The 19,506-nt window shown below is 57.9% G+C and overlaps 1 protein-coding gene across 1 annotated transcript; it reads right to left on the minus strand.

Moving 5' to 3' along the window:
* Positions 1-1,122: 1,122 nt before the first annotated feature.
* ANXA8L1 (annexin A8 like 1) lies at positions 1,123-18,177 on the minus strand. Its single transcript, XM_062214923.1, has 12 exons — positions 18,019-18,177; positions 13,168-13,258; positions 12,057-12,151; positions 10,424-10,537; positions 9,786-9,876; positions 9,086-9,165; positions 8,630-8,689; positions 8,285-8,378; positions 8,108-8,203; positions 6,832-6,890; positions 5,619-5,741; positions 1,123-1,510 (listed from the first exon to the last, which is right to left on the minus strand). The coding sequence occupies exons 1-12, from the start codon at positions 18,037-18,039 to the stop codon at positions 1,451-1,453; spliced, it is 984 nt and encodes a 327-aa protein (XP_062070907.1). The 5' UTR covers positions 18,040-18,177; the 3' UTR covers positions 1,123-1,450.
* Between the last annotated feature and the right edge of the window lie 1,329 nt (positions 18,178-19,506).

Genomic DNA, 19,506 nt, shown 5'->3' on the forward strand with positions numbered 1-19,506 from the left:
TGCACCCGCATGGGAGACCAGGAGGAAGCACCTGGCTCCTGGCTTCGGATCAGTGCAGCGCGCTGGCCGTAGCGGCCACTTGGGGGGTGAACCAATGGAAAAAGGAAGACCTCTCTCTCTGTCTCTCTCTCTCACTGTCTAACTCTGCCTGTTAAAAAAAAAAATTCTTCCTTTCATGAAGCCGATGCCTGCCTCATTGTGCCACGGTTCTCAGCTCTGCCACCAGGGGCCACAGCACTTGTGCTTTCATAATAGCAACACTTCAGATATCCGAAGGAGGACAACGTATCCATCAAAGCTGAACATTCCAGTCCCTGCGACTGTCCTGCCTAGAGCCTGGCTTGGGCCACAGCGTCTGAACCTGCTGCAGTGTGTAGGGCCAAGGGTAAGGGCGTCCACTGGGCCAGAGATGGGGAGGTGGGAACAGTGTGGGCTCTGAGCTGCTGCAAGAACACCTGAGTCTAGCAAGTACACCCAAGCACACCCTGGGTATGCCAGGTGCACTAGGTATACCCCAGTTATACCAAGTATACCTAAGTATTCCAAGTATACCCTGAGTATACTAGGTATACTAAGTATACCCCAAATGCACCAAATATACCCAGGTATATCAAGTACAGTTCAGTATACCCTGAGCCCACCAGGTACACCAAGTGTACCCCTACTACACTCTGAGTACACCAGGTATACTAAGCATACCCCATATATATATATACTAATATACCCACGTATACAAGGTATATCCAAGCATATCAAGTACATGAGCACATCAGTACTCCAAGTGTACTCTGAGTATACCCTGAGCACACCAAGTATACTAGGTACCTCCAAGCACCCCCAGGCTTGTCCCCGGCTGGATGCCCTGTAGGGCAGTCAGGCTGCAGGTTTGGGGTAGGCCTATGTGACTTGTGAATTCCCTCCCAACCCTGAGGTGTGAGGACTTGGGCTACGAATCAGGTGAATAGAAACCATTCTCACTACCAAGAGCGGTGTGCAGGGCAATGGCAGCACAGCCCACGCCGCGTGTCCCCAAGGGGCAGGCCCACAGGTGCACTGGGGCCTGCTCACTCCCCAAAGGTTTGGTTCCAACAAATGAAATGGACCTCACTCTGCTCACTGCTGAAAAACCCAGAGACACTTGTGGACATAGGAAGCTTTATTATCCTGACAACCACAGCAAAGGCGCCTCCGCTTCTCTGGGTGTCCGACCAGCTCCCTCCACGCCAACGCCTTTGCTCACCTGGAGAGAACACCAAGGCTGGCATTGCGCTCACACTGGAAGCGCCCTGGGAGCAAGGTGGAGAGAGGAGCCCCAGGCTGGGTCAGAAACACTGGCTGGACACGGAGACAGAAGATGCAAGGGCTGGCTGTGGGCCATGGCCAAGGTCAAGCAGGCAGGGCGCAGGGGTCCTGGCGGGGTCTTGGCCTTTGCTCTTAGTCTTCAGTGCCTTCAGGGGTCGCTGCCCACCAGGCTCAGCAGGGCGTTCTTGTAGTCACCACTGGTGTCCTCCTGAGGGCGGGAAGCACAGGGCATTAGGAGGGAGGGAGGGAGTGTCTGTGAGGCTGGCCCGGCTTGCCAAGCACAGCTTCTGGTGTTACGCCCCCAGGGCTGCTTCTTTGGGCTCCTCTGGGGTTCCTATGCTGGGGGATCCCCCACGCTGGGTCACTCTCTCTTTCCTGGCCTTTCGTTCCAATTGCCCCTTTGCATCACCTGTTGGTGCTCTTACCTGTCACATGATGGAGGGGGGACTGGTGTGGAAACTGGGTCACAAGAGACAGTTCCACCCACAGACTAGGTAGGCATGGGGGTGGGGACCCAGGAGCACCCAAACGCTCATTCACCCAATGTGGCCCATTGCTTGTCCAACACCTGCTACTGCAGCTGGGGGAGACAAGGCTGGAGGCAGGGTGCCCAGAGCCACGGGGTGGAGAGAGCTGGGGTCTGGGCCACGCAAGCCTGACCCACAGCTACACACACACACACACACACACACCCCAGGCCGAGCAGTGAGCCACACAGGCCTGACCCACAGCTGTACACACACACACACACACACACACCCCAGGCCGAGCAGTGAGCCACACAGGCCTGACCCGCAGCTGTACACACACACACACACACACACACCCCAGGCCGAGCAGTGAGCCACACAGGCCTGACCCACAGCTGTACACACACACACACACACACACACCCCAGGCCGAGCAGTGAGCCACACAGGCCTGGCCCACAGCTGTACACACACACACACACACACACCCCAGGCCGAGCAGTGAGCCACACAGGCCTGACCCGCAGCTGTACACACACACACACACACACACACCCCAGGCCGAGCAGTGAGCCACACAGGCCTGACCCGCAGCTATACACACACACACACACACACCCCAGGCCGAGCAGTGAGCCACACAGGCCTGACCCGCAGCTGTACACACACACACACACACCAGGCTGAGCAGTCCCTTCACCTCCCTCAGACCTGTTCCTGTCCCACAAAATGATGTCGATGAGGGTGGCCTCTTTGAAGGAACAGCAGGGGAGGGTATGCTGGCTGCTCAGGAATGCTCATCCCCCAAAGGCTGCCCCACCCCGCAGGCCCAGCGCTGGGCCCCATTCCTGAGTTGCTGGCAGAAGGGACTCAGTAGTCCAGGGTCTGCACACAGGGCCAGGGGCCAGGGGCGGGGTCAGTTACACAGCGCCTGCCTCTGTGGCTGAAGACCCCAGAGAGGGGGAGTGGATTCATTACGGGTCTCACCTGTGTTATCTGTTCCTTGACAGTGCAGTAAAATTTGCCTGTCTGGGCTCCGCAATTTTATTTAGATGTTTAAATTTCCCCTTTTAAAGTATTATTTGAAAGACAATGTTGGTAATATAGTTTGTTTAAAGAGTTATTAATTGGGGTCAGTGTTGTGGTGTATTAAGTAAAGCCGCCGCCTGCAGTGCCGGCATCCCATATGGGAGCTGGTCTGAGACCAGTGGCCGCACTCTTCCGATCCAGCTCTCTGCTATGGCCTGGGAAAGCAGTAGAAGATGGCCCAAGTCCTTGGGCCCCTGCACCCACGTGAGAGACCTGGAAGAAGCTCCTGGTTTTGGCCTGGCCCAGCCTCAGCCGTTGTAGCCATCTGGGGAGTGAACCACTGGATGGAAGATCTCTTTCTCTCTCTTTGTCTCTCCCTCTCTCTATGTAATTCTGACTTTCAAATAAATAAATAAATCTTTTTTTAAAAAAAGCATTAATTAAGTATGTTTTTAAAATGTATACATTATACATGGATTTTAATACATTTGCCTATTAATTTCTAAATGGGAACTAAAGAATTGTTTATTTATTTGTGAGAGAGAGAGAGAGAGCGGGAGCTCTTATCCAGTGATCCACCCCTCAAATCCTTGAGGCAGCTGGGGCTGGGCTGCTGCTGGGAGCTGGGAACTCAACCCAGGTCCCCCTCATGAGGAGCAAGAACTCAGTGACTTGAGCCATCACCACTGCCTCCCAGGGTCTGCAACAGCAGGAAGCTGGAGTGGGCAGCGAGCGCCAGGCTGGGAACCCGGACGCAGGGAGGTGGGGCAGCATCTTAACCAGCAGGCTAAATGCCTGTCCCTATGTGAGAGTTTTTAACACTGGTAGCACAGGTGCAAAGGGTTTTTTTGCTTTGATGCTGTCTACAGAGAGTGAAAGAAAATGGACAGCCAGCTTCTTCACATGCCCACCTGGATTTTCTTACATTTAGAAAAACATCCAGACGGGTGAGCCTCACATGTCTCTGGAGATGGCGCTGTCGATTAATCCTGTAATCACTAGCCTGCTACGTCTGCCTCCACCGTGGGGTCCACACAGGTCAAAGCGGTCATTTTACTGAGCAGGGCTCTCTTGCTTCTGAAGAACAATTGGTTCTCACGGAAGCTAACTCAGAAGGCAAAGGATCTCTGGGGTGCGTGTGCTATCACGTGTGATTGAAGGAATTCCTGACAGTCAGCTCATCTGCCTGCCCGGGCTCGTTTGTCACTATCGCTCTGTCTGTCGACCAGATCAGCTCCAAAGCGAAAACAAAGCATGGAATGACTGCAACCCTCCCCCGCCAACCTAGCTGCTGTTTTCCAAGCTGTCCCTCAGCACTCACAGGGGGACTGGTGCAGGACCCTCCCCATCCCCGGACACCCATGGTCAAGTCCCTCACAAAAACTGCAGTGTTGGCATAAGGGGGCACTTCCAAAGTTCATGGAAAACGGAGTTAAAGGGTAAATTTATGTGGGAAGGATTTTGAAATCCATGAGCAGTTTTTTTTTTTTTTTCCCACAATGCACATTTTCCATCAGCTCTGGGGAGACCCCGTATACGGCCTACACACATCCTACTGGGTACATTCAGTGAACTCTAGATTATTTATAATCCCAAATACAATGGAAATGCTACGTGAGTGGTTGTTACACTGTATTGCTTAGGACATAGTGACAAGAAAAAGATTTTTACATAGTACAGATGCAACTGGCTTTTTTTGAATATTTTTGATCTGTGATCAGCCGAACATGGGTGTGGAATACTCCACGAGGGAGGGCCGACTGTACTGGAAGCTGTATGTTTCCTGGGAAAGGCAGTACAAGGTAGACAGTTATGGAAGCACTAGCAACTTGACTAAGTAGCTGGTGAAGATTTGAGGATACACTGGCCACGACTTGACCTTTGCTCATGAGACTGTCCAAGCTTCAATTTACATTAATTGCCAGGTGAACTATTTCTCTTGAAATTATAGCAGGGTGACAGGTGCATCTAGAAGATTCCAGAACTTTCAGTAATTGGAACCTGGTTAGGGGATGTGTTGGAGCCCACATGATTTAGCTCCTCAAACGTTTGCTGCTGGGGTGGGCATTTGGTGCGGCCACTGGACTGTTGCTTGAGATGCCCCCGTCCCGTATCAGAAGTGCCTGGATTCAAGTCCTGGCTCTGAGCTCCACTCCAGCTTCCTGCTGATGCACACTCAGGGAGGCAGCCAGTGACGGCTCAAGCACGTGGGTCCCTGCCACCCACGTGGGAGACCCAGACTGACTTCCTGGCTCCCGGCTTTGGCTTAGCCCCACCCTGACTGCTGCAGGCACTTGGGGAGTAATGAGTGGATGGGACACGTGTCTCTGCTTTTCAAATACATAAGATAAACAGAGAGAAAATAATAAATAATGAAATATGCGGCATCGCAGTCGGTCTCATTCTGGAATTCAAAAGAAAGTTTGCTCTCAGGACTGCTTCAACCTGAATATGAGCAGCTGCTTCCACTCCTACCAAACCATGTCCTCTCGTGGGCTCATCGGCTGTTTAGTTCTGTCTGCAAGGAGGTGGTGTATTTTCAAAGGAACAAGCGTGACTCAAATGCAAAGCCAACCTCCTGGTCAGACCTGTGGGGACCTCCACAATCTGTTCTCTGCATGCTCCTACCTGCGCCCACCCCCCTCAGGTTTGAGACCCACCGGCTCCGTGCTAGGCTCTGCACATGCCACGTGCTAATGAAGCGAGCAGGTGCTGCCCACCGAGGGGCTGGACATGTGTCGCGTCAGTCTGAGCGTGCGGGTCTCCTGCTCATGTCTCTGTTCAGGCTGGGGTCAGAGCTGGGCACCCTCCACTTACCATGATCATGCTGCTGAGGGTCTTGCCGTACATCTTCTTGAACTGACCCTTGATGAGGTTTAAGTCAATCTCGCTCCGTGACACGATGTTCCTAATCAGGGTCCCATCCAGCGTCCCCGCTCCCTGGATGAGACAGTGGCAATCAGCCATCCCCTCCTGCCTTTTACATCCATCTCTGCAGGGAGGGGGAAACCTATGTGGAAATGAGCCTGTCCCAGGGTGGAGGGGCAGCTCGAAGAAGCTGCTTTGGTGGCCTAGGTTTCCACTCCCTTAATCTCTTCTCTCCCTGCTCAGGTCTCTCCTCTTATTGGGAGCTCAACGCCTCCAGCTGCACTTGGTTTGTGCCACTGGATTACGGGTGAACCAGCCACAGCTCCAGGAAGAGCTCTTCCTGGGGCAGCAGCATTACCAAGGTCAACGTCACTGGCCTTTTGGCAAGCAGGGGCCCTTCCTGTTTACTTTTATACCCTGACTGGTCTCAGTGCCAGATGGAGCTGCATGGCCAAAGCCCATCCTCATATCTTGGGCAGCTGTGGCCAGAGGCCTGGGGGTGCTGGTGTGGTCCTCATCTTTACGTGGTTCCAGCAACCATAAATCAGAGAAGGTGGCCGCTGACTTTCGTCTCCGGGAATTCATTTAACTTCGGTTCCAGATGCAGGAAATGCCATCTGATGAGTGGTTTGGACATCTGGGTTTTTTGTTTGGTCGGTTGGTTTTCTGTTTTGTTTTTGGCTGGTGCAGGCTCTTGGACAATAGGCAGATGGAAGAAAACCAAGCTGCATGTGTGGCAATGTCCCTGTGAACTGTCCTGGAGTGCCAGCAATCTCCGCCGTGATCTCCAGTGGCCAATCTGTTCCCAAGGAGGCCACATGAGGCCATGCCAAGAACAGCCAGACTGGCCTGGGTTCAAGCCTAGGCCCCTGCCATTCAGCAGCACCGTGGCCTTGAACCTGGGCCTTAGTGTCACCACCTCCCAGATGGCAGTCCTGACGTGGGTCTTACAGCACCCTGAGTGCACCTGCTCAGACTCACCTGCAGGAGACGGCGGCTGCCCTTCCCTGTTTGGCCCCTGAGAACTGAAATCCCTCTGGTCCACAAGAGGTTGGGAAAAGGGGAGAGCCCGGCGTTGAAGATGGGGTGGCTCTGTCCCCTTGGCGAGGTGCAGCTGGTGCCGTGGAGGTGGGTGGTAGGGGGCAGAGGACGGGGCAGTTACCTTCATGGCATAGTGCAGTCTCTCGGCGAAGTAGCAGTGGAGGTTCCTGGTGCACTTCACTGGCAACAGGAAAGCTATGTTAGCACCGGGAGGGTGTGGGCGGAGCCACATACACACCTTTATTTGTTCATGTCTCTGCCTCCGGTCTTAGGGCTGGGTGGGTTGTGCAAGGTGTGGCCTATTTCTTTATGCGCCGCCTACTCCCAAAAGGAGAGGCTTTGTGTCAGGGGAAGGCGGGGCAGGGAAGGAAGCCTGGGGCACTAGGCAGAGCCCCAAAAGCCCAGAGCAGGCAGGTGAAAGGGTGAGATGTAAAATGCACTGGGGTGGGGGGTGGGGGTGCAGCAGCGGCTGTGGTGTAGAAGGTTAAGCCTCCGTCTGCAGTGCTGGCATCCCATATGGGCGCCAGTTGGAGTCCCAGCTGCTCTGCTTCTAATCCAGCTCCCTGCTAATGTGCCTGGGAGAGCAACAGAGGATGGCTCCTGTGCTTGGGCCCCGCACCCACATGGGAGTCTCAGAGGAAGGTCCTGGCTCCTTGCAGCCATTTGGGGAGTGAACCATCGGATGGAGCATCTCTCTCTCTCTCTCTCTCTCTCTCTCTCTCTGTCTCTCCTTTTCTCTCAGTATTTCTACCTTTCAAATAAATAAATCTTTAAAAAAATGCACTGGGAACCATGGGGCTCAACCAGAGACACCAGCTCGGGCCTCTCAAGGGATCGCTCAGACCCTTGGCCACCTCGGGGCTCTCATACCCAGAGACGCCTCCACCTAGGGTCTTGCCAGTCGGCTCCACAGAGGCACCGAGCATGGTGGCCACTGGCCTGCCTGGGTCCTCTTTGCATATCACTTAGGAGCAGACAAACCCTCACGGAGGCACCCTGGGCCACTGGGCGTGTCTCTCGCAGATCGGGTATCTGGACAGCAGGCTGGCGACCCAACCCTGGGCTGCAGGCAGGCACACGTGCTCAAGCCCCGCCTAGATGGCGGCGCCGTGTGACCTTGTCACTCAGCCTCCCTGACTCAGGTGCGAAGCGGGGAAGATGAGAACTTCAAGGGCCTGGAGGTGTCACTTGGGAGCAGACCTCAGCACTCACCCACAAAGTACCGAGCACCACGCGGGCTGCACACTCCTTGGCAGGCCCCACGGAGCCCTTCGGGTGCTGCCAGGATCCCAGGCTGAGCGTGTAGGCTGGGGGAGGGTCCTTCTGGGGAGGGGAGGGGGCCCTGCACCTGCCGTGCTGTCCCGCGGCTGAGCCCTACCGCCCGGTTCGGCTCTTACCAATGGTGAGCATGGCCTCCTCCAGGGAGCCGTGGGTCTCACTCTTGATGCTGTCCTCGATGCTCTTGTTGGCTATTTTCTCGTATTCCTCGAACACTGTGGTGAGGTGGGCTCCACTTAGGGACATGGGGATGGCAGCCCATGTACCAGGCGCTCCCTACCCCTCCCTCCCCGTACCTCTCATCAGGTGACGGGCGCTGCGTGTGCACAGGATCGTGATGAACTTCATCTCATCCGTCCCGCAGATCTTCTCCCCCGCGGCGTACAGATCCTGCCATTGGGATGCCGCCGGGTGAAGGGGACCAAAGAGGTGAGGGGCAGAACCCCAGGGCCCAGGCTCGTGGGCTGCTCCTGCCAGGCCACGGCTGCAGTGGCCCCTTCCTTCCCCTGAGTTTCCCCACCCCTTCCCTTTCCCCAGAGGCTCCTGCGGGGAGCTGCTGAGCCAGGAGGGGCCCAGCTTGGCCTCAAGAAAGTCCCTGGGGTCAGAAGCGGTCCAGGGGTGCCAGCAGGGCACAGCCTAACCTGTGCATCTTGGAGGGCCAGTCCTGGGTCCACAAAGCCACTCACGTCGTCCCTGCTGCCCTGGGAACAGAGGAGGCAGCTTTCAGGCTGGCCGGCCAAAGCTGCCGGGGTGCAGAGGGCAGGCAGGGGGAGCCAAACCCTCCACCTTCTCATCTGTACAGTGGGAGCACTAAGGACCACCTCATGGGGATTGGGGGATTCAGTGAGCAAAGGCAAGCAATGGGCCAGGCACCAGGGCTGCCTGAATGCAAGACCTGTGTGGTGATAAGGAGCTCCTCTTCCATTCCCGGGGTGCCCTCACCTGGCTGAGTCAGGGGTCATGTGGGGACACTGCAGACAGGACCCTCCAACCACGCTGAGATACACCCAATGTGCCCAGGCTGCTAGAGCCATCTCGTGCCTCTGTCCCTGCCTCCCCCGGGGCCCAGGAAGCCCGTGGGGGCCTGGCTGTGATACCTGCAGGAGGCACACCAGGATCCTCTCCAGGTAGCCACTCGTGTCTGCCTGGATGTCTTGCTCCAGGCTGGAGCCATAATCTGTAGGGAAACAAGACGGAAGGCATGGCCGGGGGCAGGGGCCTGTCTCCCTTCTTCGAGCCCCATTTCTCGTTCCCTCATTAAGGCTTCTGGGAAGGACACATCCTTAGCCTTGTCAGCTGGGTGGTCATTCAGAACCAGAAGGGACATAGACGCCTGGCCAAGTTCAGCACACAAGCACAGGGCAGGTCAGGGGCGGCTGAGCGAGCTCCTCTTCATCACCAGCTTGGGCAGAGCCAAGCACACAGCATGGCACACTTCAGGCCTCTGCCTACCAGGTATCCCATAGACCGTGCAGAACAGCTGGGCTGTGGTCCATACCCCTCACCACCATGGGGCCCTGGCAGTTGGTCCTCTGTAGCCTTGCCCTGGCCCTCAAAGGGCAGAGAGTTGGGCACGGCGGCAGCCGGGCCAGTCCCCAGCATCCGGCCAGCTTCTAGACTGGATTGGAGTCAGGTCCAATCTCACTGAGCAGGCACTGGACCTGACACACGGTAGGTGCTCATTCCCCGTGTGGGGAAAAGTCTCAGAAGGGTGGTCCCCGTGTGCTCCCCACCAGGCTGCCCGGGGAGGCCGGTGCCTCCAGCCCCGTGCCCTCTGCACCCTTGTGGCTTCCTTACCTTCCTCGTAGGCCTTCATGATCTCCTGCAGCTGGTTCTTGGTGCGAGAGGCCAGGATCTCAATGATGACGCCCTCCTTGGTTCCCAAGCCCTGGGGACAAAAGCCTCTGTGCTGTCACCTCCTGCTACATTGCCACTCTTCCTTCCCAGGATGCTGGGCTCTCGGGAAAAACCAGTCCCTGCTCTGCCCTGCTCTGATGGGAGCCCCCACGGAGCCTGCTCCCAGGGGAAATCCCGTGTCTGCCTTCAGGGGTGGCTGTGGCGTGTACGTGGGTGGTCTCGGACCCGGATAACAGGCAGCCCCCACCTAGCTGGTGGGTGAGGCACCACAGGTGTACAGCACAAGCCCCTGCCCCCAATGCAAGCTTCCTTTCCCAGAAATGCTCATTGCTACAGGGCTCCTGTTCCCTCCACGTCTGCAGAGGCAACAGGAGTGGCGAGATGTAAAGGGGGCCCCTGGGACCACACAGGGGCTGCCGGGGGTTGGGGGGCAGCCTGGTCTGACTGTGTCCTGGGCAGGACTGAGTTTGGCTTCATCAAAGCCCCTGGGTGCTGGTGCTGAGTGGCCAGCTGCAGGCTTGCTGCTCCCAGCCCAGGCTCGAGGGGGCCATCCCACCAGGAGGCTCAGGGGGCGTTACCTTCATGGCATCATGCAACTCCTTGGCCTCGTATCTGTACGGCGGGTACATGAGGGCCACAATGAGTCTCTCAAACTTGCCACTCAGCTCCGACTTCAAGGTCTCCGTGAGATCCTGACGCAGGCACAAGCAAAGGTGATGAGTTACCTGCCGGGCCCACCTGAGGGGGTGGTGGCTGGGCCCAGGGGCTGCTCTGGCTGGATTCCCACGTGGGCCCTGCCATGCACTGGCTGAGGTCTCCCTGGCCAGCTCTTAGCCCGGTAGAGGCAGCAATATCCTTACCTGTTAGAGATAATGGCTGTCCTGCTTCAGGACGGGGTGTAGGGGTTGGTAGACATGGTTTAGGGGTCGGCAGTGCCTGAGACACAGCTCAGCACTCGACAGCAGCGCTGGGCCTATCGTGAGCTCCCAGGGAAATGGAATCACTGTTGTTCACCCCACAGTCAGCTCTGAGGATGGCACTGTGGAGTTTTGCTCACCATCACTGCCCGTCACGTGGCCACAGGCACCCACCCCGTGAAGGAATGGACGCCTGTCTCTACAGGGGGCCACCTGACCTGCAGAGAGTGGCAGAAAGATCCAGGCTTCGTCCACCTTGCAGTGAAAGTCCCAGCCTTGCCTGTAGGCCCTGAGACTCTGGGCAAGTTCCTCAACCCCTGTGAACATCGCTTTCCCTGGACATTGAGTGCAGGGAATACGCACGGCTGGGCGGAGGCCAGAATCCGTAAAAGTGCACTCCTGTTGCCCAGGCGTCCCCACTGGTCTTTCTTTCTTTTTTCTTTCTTTCTTTTTTTTTTTTTTTTTTTGACAGGTAGAGTGGACAGTGAGAGAGAGAGAGAGAAAGGTCTTCCTTTGCCGTTGGTTCACCTCTAATGGCCGTCGCAGCCGGAGCACCGCGCTGATCTGAAGGCAGGAGCCAGGTGCTTCTCCTGGTCTCCCATGGAGTGCAGGGCCCAAGCACTTGGGCCATCCTCCACTGCACTCCCTGGCCACAGCAGAGAGCTGGCCTGGAAGAGGGGCAACCGGGATAGAATCCGGTGCCCCGACCGGGACTAGAACCTGGTGTGCCGGCACCGCTAGGCGGAGGATTAGCCTGTTGAGCCACGGCGCCGGCTCCCACTGGTCTTTCTGCATTAAATCTCCAAACCAAGGGGACTGAGCCAATGGGGACTTCCAGCAGCACTCAGTGCTCCTGCTTTAACTGACACCCTCAAATGTCCTGCTCTGTCCGGGCGGGGACGGGGGGAGACGAACTCCCATGAGACAGAAGGGATGAGGCCTAGCAGCTCCAGAAAGAGGAAGGCAGAGCAGAGGGAAACAGTTCCAGTTAACAGCTGGGGTGTGGGACGGAGTGGGCGGGTCAGGTGCAGGAGTGGGAGGAGTTAAGCTGGAGGCCCCGGCGGGGAGTGGGGGGGGCCGCCAAGGGATCCTGCTGAGCACAGTGCAGGCCAGAGTGGGAGTGGAAGGTGGGGCCTGGGGAGCCACAAAGAGGGATGAGAAGGAGCGGCCAGGGACACTTGAACTTCAGAGGAATGAAAAAAGGAAGTTGTGTTGGTGTCAGGATGTCCCGCAGGCCCACACTTCCCCCACAAGGCTGTCGCTGAAAACCCACACGACTCAGCCGTCCCCTTACCGAGCCGAACTGAGCCTTGAAGGACTTGGCTATCTGCTGCCGCTGCGCGCTGCTTCTCCGGGTGAGAACATCGATGATGGCCTGCTCATTGGTCCCTGCAGAGGGACATGGCATTAGCGCCCCACCCCATGCCACCCCCAGTCCCCGGGGGACTGGCCAGGGCAGCTGCTTGGGGGTACAGCCCTGGGGACCACCTCCCCCTGCCCAACCTGGCTAGTCCGAGCAGCCAGTCGGGTAAAGAAGATGCTCCCCAGTCCCACCTCCCATGTGCACCATGTCTGGGTGTGACTCAGCCCCAGCCCCGCCCCTGCGGTGGTGCCTCTGAGGACCAGGTGGCTCTGGGCGTGGACCCTGGGCCTTTGCACCATCCCCCGCCCGGCCCTCCCTTGAGATGACCATGGTGGGGGAAAGGTCATGACCCAGAGTCCGGACCACTGGACCCACATGGCCTTGGACAAGCAGCCTCCCCTCTCTGAGTCTTGTTTGCCCATTTGGGAAGTGCAGAGAATAATGAAGATGTCACTGGACATACAGGACATGAAATTATGGTTGGGTCTAGGAATCCACCTCCTCACCAGGCAGAGCCAGCAGAGGGGGGAATCCCAGCTGGGGGTGGGGGAGGAAGCAAGGCTTCCAGGCCGGTCCTTCCCCCTCGAATTCATGCTGGGGACAGGAAGAAAGCTGGCTCCATGGCCAACCACCAGCGGGCAGGGGACACACTGCAGAACACCCAGAATGCCTGTCTACACCCCATTCCCGGCACTGCCCCAGCCGTACGGGTCAATGTACTTGCAAGAAAGCCCAGCTGGCAAAATCAAGTCGCCTGCCCAGGGACACACAGCAGGGCGCCTCTGTCACACTTCTCTCACTGTTCAGGGAGGAGCCCACCTTGGGGGTGCAGGTGCTGACGCTGCTGGGGGAGCTGAGTAACGCTGTCAGTCTCCAAGAGCATCACGGGGCCAGCCCTACTCCCCACTATTCCCTGCTACCCACCTTGCAGGGCTGTGTGCTATAGAAGTTTCTCAGGCACACAGCAGCGCCCCAAGGAGGCACACTCCTTCCACCCCAACCCCCGCACACCGCAGTGGCCAGGCTGTGGGCGCCCACTCACCGATTCCCTTCATGGCTTTGTAGAGGGTCTCTGCATCGGGGTCTGGGTTGAAGTGGGGGTTGCCCTTCACCGTGACACCCTCCTGTTCAACCTGCAAGAGAGCCAGGCTTGCTCAAAGCAGGAAGGGGCAGCGAGGATGGCCCAGGCTCCTGGCCCAGCTCATAGCCCACCCTGGCAGGCGCCTTCTCTGAGCCCCCGAGCCTCTTGGTGAACAGGCAGGAGTGGCTGGGGCCACCAAACTTGTGTCTCCACCTGTGCCATTGGAGGCAGGCAGCAGGCCGATGGCACCCAGCTTCCTGCTACACCATCTATAAGCAGTGGGGAGGCACAGGCCCCCTGGAAGCTAGGAGGGAAATGGCCACATAAGAAAAGGCTTCCTAGGCCGGCGCCGCGGCTCACTAGGCTAATCCTCCGCCTTGCGGCACCGGCACACCGGGTTCTAGTCCCGGTCGGGGCACCAATCCTGTCCCGGTTGCCCCTCTTCCAGGCCAGCTCTCTGCTGTGGCCAGGGAGTGCAGTGGAGGATGGCCCAAGTCCTTGGGCCCTGCACCCCATGGGAGACCAGGAGAAGCACCTGGCTCCTGCCATCGGATCAGCGCGGTGCGCCGGCCACAGCGCGCCAACCGCGGCGGCCATTGGAGGGTGAACCAACGGCAAAAGGAAGGCCTTTCTCTCTGTCTCTCTCTCACTGTCCACTCTGCCTGTCAAAAAAATAAATAAATAAATAAATTTAAAAAAAAAAAGAAAAGGCTTCCTAGGCCGGCGCCGCGGCTCAATAGGCTAATCCTCCGCCTTGCGGCACCGGCACACCAGGTTCTAGTCCCGGTCGGGGCACCGATCCTGTCCCGGTTGCCCCTCTTCCAGGCCAGCTCTCTGCTGTGGCCAGGGAGTGCAGTGGAGGATGGCCCAAGCCCTTGGGCCCTGCACCCCATGGGAGATCAGGATAAACACCTGGCTCCTGCCATCGGATCAGCGCGGTGCGCCGGCCACAGCGCGCTACCGCGGCGGCCATTGGAGGGTGAACCAACGGCAAAAGGAAGACCTTTCTCTCTTTCTCTCTCTCTCACTGTCCACTCTGCCTGTCAAAAAAATTAAAAAAAAAAAAAAAAAAAAAGAAAAGGCTTCCTAGTGCTGGGAGAGTACAGAGGAGCCTGGGACGCCAGGCACGGCTCCGTGGTAGGAGGCGTGGTGTGAGCTCAGTTTGCGCTCTTCCCAAGGACTGGGTTCTTCTAGGAACTTCCAGGGCCATCCTGGCAGCTTATGGGGGTCATAGGATTGGGTTCAGAAAAGAACCGTGGGATGCTGTGCAGAGTGTGAAATCAACCAGGTGATCCCAGCATCTTGGCCTGGGGCTTCCGAGCCGCCTCTCCGTGGGCCGCCTGGGGCCCGTTTGGATGTGCACCTGTGGAATTTCCCAGATGCTTCTTAAGACGGATGACCCTCTTCGGGGTGTGTTTTGGAGGGAGGGGCCTGGAGTTAGGCACTGAAAGCAGTGAAGTCGGGGACCCTGCAGGGCAGGGCGCTATGTGCACTGAGTCTGATCTCTGCTCACTGGGACTGCGCATCAGCTTCCCACCTTCTCACTCATCCACTTGCCCACTTTCCACCCACTCATCAACCCACGCATTTACTCATCCATGGATCCACCTCTCTATCCATCAGTTCCTCCCTACCACTGAGTCACATCTTAAAAATACAGAGCCAGGGCCTGGCGCCATGGCTCACTGGTCAATCCTCCGCCTGCAGTGCCGGCATCCCATATGGGTGCCGGGTTCTAGTCCCGGTTGCTCCTCTTCCAGTCCAGCTCTCTGCTGTGGCCCAGGAGGGCAGTGGAGGATGGCCCAAGTGCTTGGGCACCTGCATCCACATGTGAGGCCAGGAAGAGGTACCTGGTTCCTGGCTTCAGATCATTTTGGGGGAGTAAATCAACAGAGGGAAGATCTTTCTCTCTGTTTCTCTCACTGTCTAACTCTGTCAAATAAATAAATAAATAATTAAAAAAAAATACAGAGCTGATGGGGCCAGCGCTGTGGCATAGCTGGTAAAGCCGCTGCCTGCAGTGCCGGCATCCCATATGGTGCCAGTTTGAGTCCCAGCTGCTCCACTCCCCATCTAGCTCTCTGCTGTGGCCTGGGAAAGCAGTAGAAGATGGACCAAGTCCTTGGGCCCTGCACCCACATGGGAGACCCAGAAGAAGCTCCTGGTTCCTGGCTTTGGATTGGCCCAGCTCTGGCTGTTGAGGCCATTTGGGGAGTGAACCAGCAAATGGAAGACCTCTCTCTCTCTTTCTCTCTCTATCTCTCTGTCTCTGCCTCCCTGTAACTCTGCCTTTCAAATAAATAAATCTTTAAAAAAAATACAGAGCCAACTACTCCCATCTGCGCTGTATCTGTAGACGTTTGTCTTGAGTAAGGAGCAAGGCTTCTTTCTGTCCCCTGTGCTTGAACTTCGCACGTCATTGAATGCCTGTCTCCTGCTTTAGCACCATGTTCTGCAGGAGCATTTGCTACAAACAGTTCTGTGGGAATTCCATCCAGAGAGCCCCCGTGGACCCAGGGGTGGCCCAGCTGTGCGTGCACCTGTTCCATCCTGTGCTTGTGGAGCCGTGTGCTGCTGTCAGTACCCTGAGCAGCTGCTCGCTGGCGCCCCCAACGGTTGCACCAGGTGAGTGTTAACGCCCCCAGCTCCGCTCCTCAAGGGGATGCAGCCCTGAGGCCGTGGTGTTGGGACCTCATCCCCAGTGTGACTCAGAAAGTGATCTCCACCCAGTTCCCCCACTCTGCCCGTGACTCAGCCTTTCCCAAGACCGTGGGTTTTTGGGAAGACGTAACTGAAGGAAGTGTCACCCACGGGAACGCAGGTTGTCTGGGAGCACCTCCACTCTCCGTACTGGGCTGCGGGGACTTCTGCAGGGCTGCCCTGCCCCCCCTCATTGGCACCTGGGGAGCTGTGACCCACCAGGCCACGAGGGTGTGAGGTAGGGCTGCACAGTTTGCCAGCAGCCCCCTGGCTGGAGGCAGGGGCCTGGGTATCAGCAGGCGTTTGTGTCACAGACCCCCATGCTGGCTCACAGGCTCTTGCGGGGGCCTGCCCGGGGCGGGCTGGTCTCGACAGGCACATTTAAGAGGTGACTCAGATCACCCATGGCGCTTCATCTAGAACGTGTTCTCTGATGGGCACCGGGCCACCGCCACACCTTGGCTTTCCCCTGTCATGGGGCAACCTGTGGGAGACAAGGCATAGAGGGGCCACACCCTGAAGACAGGGCCCCCTCCAGCGGCTTTTTCCTCCCTTACGGTCCTGTTCCTGGCCTGGCTCTGTGCCTAGGAGACGGTTGGCCCTTCCCGGCGTCTGCCTGTGGCTTTGCTCCCCAACCTCTCTCTCTGCTGGGACGTACACAGCCCAAGAATGAGGCTGTAACCCAGACCCTAACACTTGCTACTGTGGCGACCTTGGTTGCTCTTAGCTTACTCATGGAGACTGGTGTGTGTGCTATAGGTACAGCAGGGGTTGGGGCCGACCTCCGCCCCTTCCCCATCAACTGTGAGGCCCCAGGATCTCCGACTGCCACAGCCCGCCCCTGGCTTTGGAAACTGCCCAGCGCTAGGCTCTCACCACTGCCACGGCCCCTGCTTGAAGCTGGGTCCCGGAAGCCAGGATGAAACTGGAGGCCACCCTGGATCCCTTGCCCAGTGCTGGCTGACGGCCACTTCCCTAGAACCAGGACAGCTGCAGAGTGTCCTGCCTGCCCCACCTGTCCAGAGCCCAGCTTGTCTTCACCTGAGAGCCTCTCACCGGGCTGCCACAGAAAGACTTCCTGAAGCCGGGCAAGCCGGGGTTCTCCACCGAGGCTGCCTGATGTCTGTGAGCCTCCTCTGTGGGGTACGAGGTGCAGCCCTGATCTAGGGGCTGCCTGGGGAGGAAGTGAGGAAAGTATGCAGAGCACGCAGCCTCCTGTTTGTCCAGGACGCACCCTCTGCTCGTCCCCTTCAGAGTTTTCAACTCCTGGGACTCAAACTCAGAGGCTGCATTCCTGAGCACCAGTCATTCAGCTAGGGCTAGCCTGTGCCCTACCCCCAGTCCTCCTCCTCCCCCAGGCCTGGATTCCTGCCTGCAAGGCCCCAGGGAGCCACACCCTCCCGCTAACTCTCCTTCCTCCCCAGTCCGGACAAGTAAGTATCCCGGATCCCCAGAGAGCCACCTTTTCCCTGGTCCCCAGTCTCAGCCAGTCCAGGCAGGCCCCTCTCTAGCTTCATGGCCTCCCATGGCTCCCCACTGATCTTAAGTTAAAGCAGGAACTCCCCAAGCTTGCCATGCCAGGGCCTTTGGGACACACCCTGCCTGCTTCTCCGTGTCCATCTTCTTCTCACTCAGGGTCCTCAAGCCCGCCGAAGGCAAGCTCCCCACCCTCTGTGCCTTCGCACATACTGTTCCCGCTGCACCCCGCAGTCTGCCTGATTCTCCCCAGATGCAGGTGCCAGTGGAGATACCACACACATTCACACACGAGGCTCAACAGAGATACCCTCCCCAGCCCCCTCGCCAACACACACATACCAGAGGCCTGACTGTGGCAGGGGTCCTTCCTCTGGACACGCCCTGCCCCTCGGCTGCCCCCCTTGCTTTCTCCAGCCATCTCTATCTGCCTGATCCCCTGCTTCCATCCCACATGCACTGCCCTGGGCCTAGGGGAGCTTCTCCCCAGTTTCTCCTTGTGCTGGCCCAGCAGGCGGCCAGATGTAGGCTGAGCTGACCCCCCCCCCCCCCCGCTCAAATTCTATCCCCCCCCCCGGGGGGGGGACCAGCACCAGATGCCATCATGATCCCTTCTCCCCTGCTGGCTCCACGTACCCAAGCCTTCCACCAGGCCATCTTGTCCACCTCACGGCCGACTGTCCCAGCAAGACAGATGGACACAGGTCAGCAGCTGCCTGGAGACTGGACACTGCTGGCTCCCGCTGCTGGCTGCCGAGCTGGCGGCTTGGGTGGGTGCGGTGCAAACTGGCCCCAGGCCCCACCCAGCGCCTTCCACCTCTGCCTTCCTCCCCTCCCTCCTCTTTGCCTGGCTCCAGGCCCCCTCCTGTGGCTCCCAGGCCCCACCCAGGCACCGCCCCGGCCTGTACTGGGGAATGACTTCACTCCCCACCCAGTGTTTGGGCTGTGGTGGCTGCAGGGACTGGAAAGTCGGAGTTCCAGCTTTGAAAGGCATGCACAGTGAACAAGGCTTGTTTCTGTTCAGCGTTTGCGAGACTTCAAGCACGTAAAAGCAGAACAACGCCTCTGTTCTGTCCTTGACGGCACGGTTTCCACGTAGTGCATGGTGCCATGGGGCAGTGATGCAGCCGCGGTGTCACCGTCGCCGTGTCCAGGACCTCCCTGTCCCTATGTATCCTGGCCGCAGCACTGAGAGGCAGGGGTGAGTTCTATGTCCCAGGGAGTAAGACACAGGCAGCAGCTCTGGTGCTTAGAGAATCTGCACAAAGGAACAGAGTCTGGGTCCCCCAGGTCTCCTGTTCTTCCCTGAACCCCCGAGGGAGAGCTTACCCTTTGCCTGGGGCGGGGAGTCTGCCCACCCTGGACCCCAGCCTGGATGGTTGACCCCGGTGGCTCTTCCCATGTCGCCCCTTCCCCAGGTGGCTCCTGTGAGAGGGCAGCTGCTGTCACCATAGCAGAGGGGTCCTCCTCGTGGCCACGCGTCCCTTTCCCTACCGGGGTTCCCCCCACCCTCCGTCACCCCCTTGTTCCTTGCTTTCCACTCCTGGCTACTCCTTTGTTATCTCCCGTGGTGCTCTTACCTGTTACATGATGGGGCGGCTGGTGTGGAAAGTGGGTCACAAGAGACAGTTCCACCCACAAACTAGGTAGGCATCGGGGTGGGGACCCAGGAGCACCCAAACGCTCATTCACCCAACATGGTCCATAGCTTGTTAAACACCTGCTGCTGCAGCTGGGGGGAGCCAAGGCTGGAGGCAGGGTGCCCAGAGCCACGGGGTGGAAAGAGCTGGGGTCTGGGCCACACAGGCCTGACCCACAGCTGTACACACACACACACACACACACACCCTCACCCTTAGGGGTCCTGTAGCCCCGAGTGAAACCCAGGCCCGTGATAGGGTGATTTTTTTTAAAATGCAAATCAAAAATCAAATTCTTGGAGGGGTAAAAATAGAAACAGAATGGCTTGTGTCAAGTGAAAGAAAGAAAGAAGAAAGTGAGGAAGGGAGGGAGGGAGGTAGAGAGGGAGGGAGGAGGAAGCCAGCCCTTGGGGGGTCACAAAGGAAAGGGTCCTTCCGCCCAGGGCCTTGACATTGAGTCCACAGCAGAGCCTGCTAACCACAG

Source organism: Lepus europaeus, chromosome 17, assembly GCF_033115175.1.
Source record: "Lepus europaeus isolate LE1 chromosome 17, mLepTim1.pri, whole genome shotgun sequence".
NCBI classification, from domain to species: domain Eukaryota; kingdom Metazoa; phylum Chordata; class Mammalia; order Lagomorpha; family Leporidae; genus Lepus; species Lepus europaeus.

Bases quoted from the DNA above. Each gene is read 5' to 3' on its own strand.
- ANXA8L1 (XM_062214923.1), bottom strand. From the start codon at position 18,039: ATGGCCTGGTGGAAGGCTTGG. The intron at 9,166-9,785 runs GTAAGGAAGCCA...GTTTCCCTACAG, and splicing joins CATGAAGGCCTACGAGGAAG to ATTATGGCTCCAGCCTGGAG. The intron at 8,204-8,284 runs GTACGGGGAGGG...ACCTCACCACAG, and splicing joins CGCCCGTCACCTGATGAGAG to TGTTCGAGGAATACGAGAAA.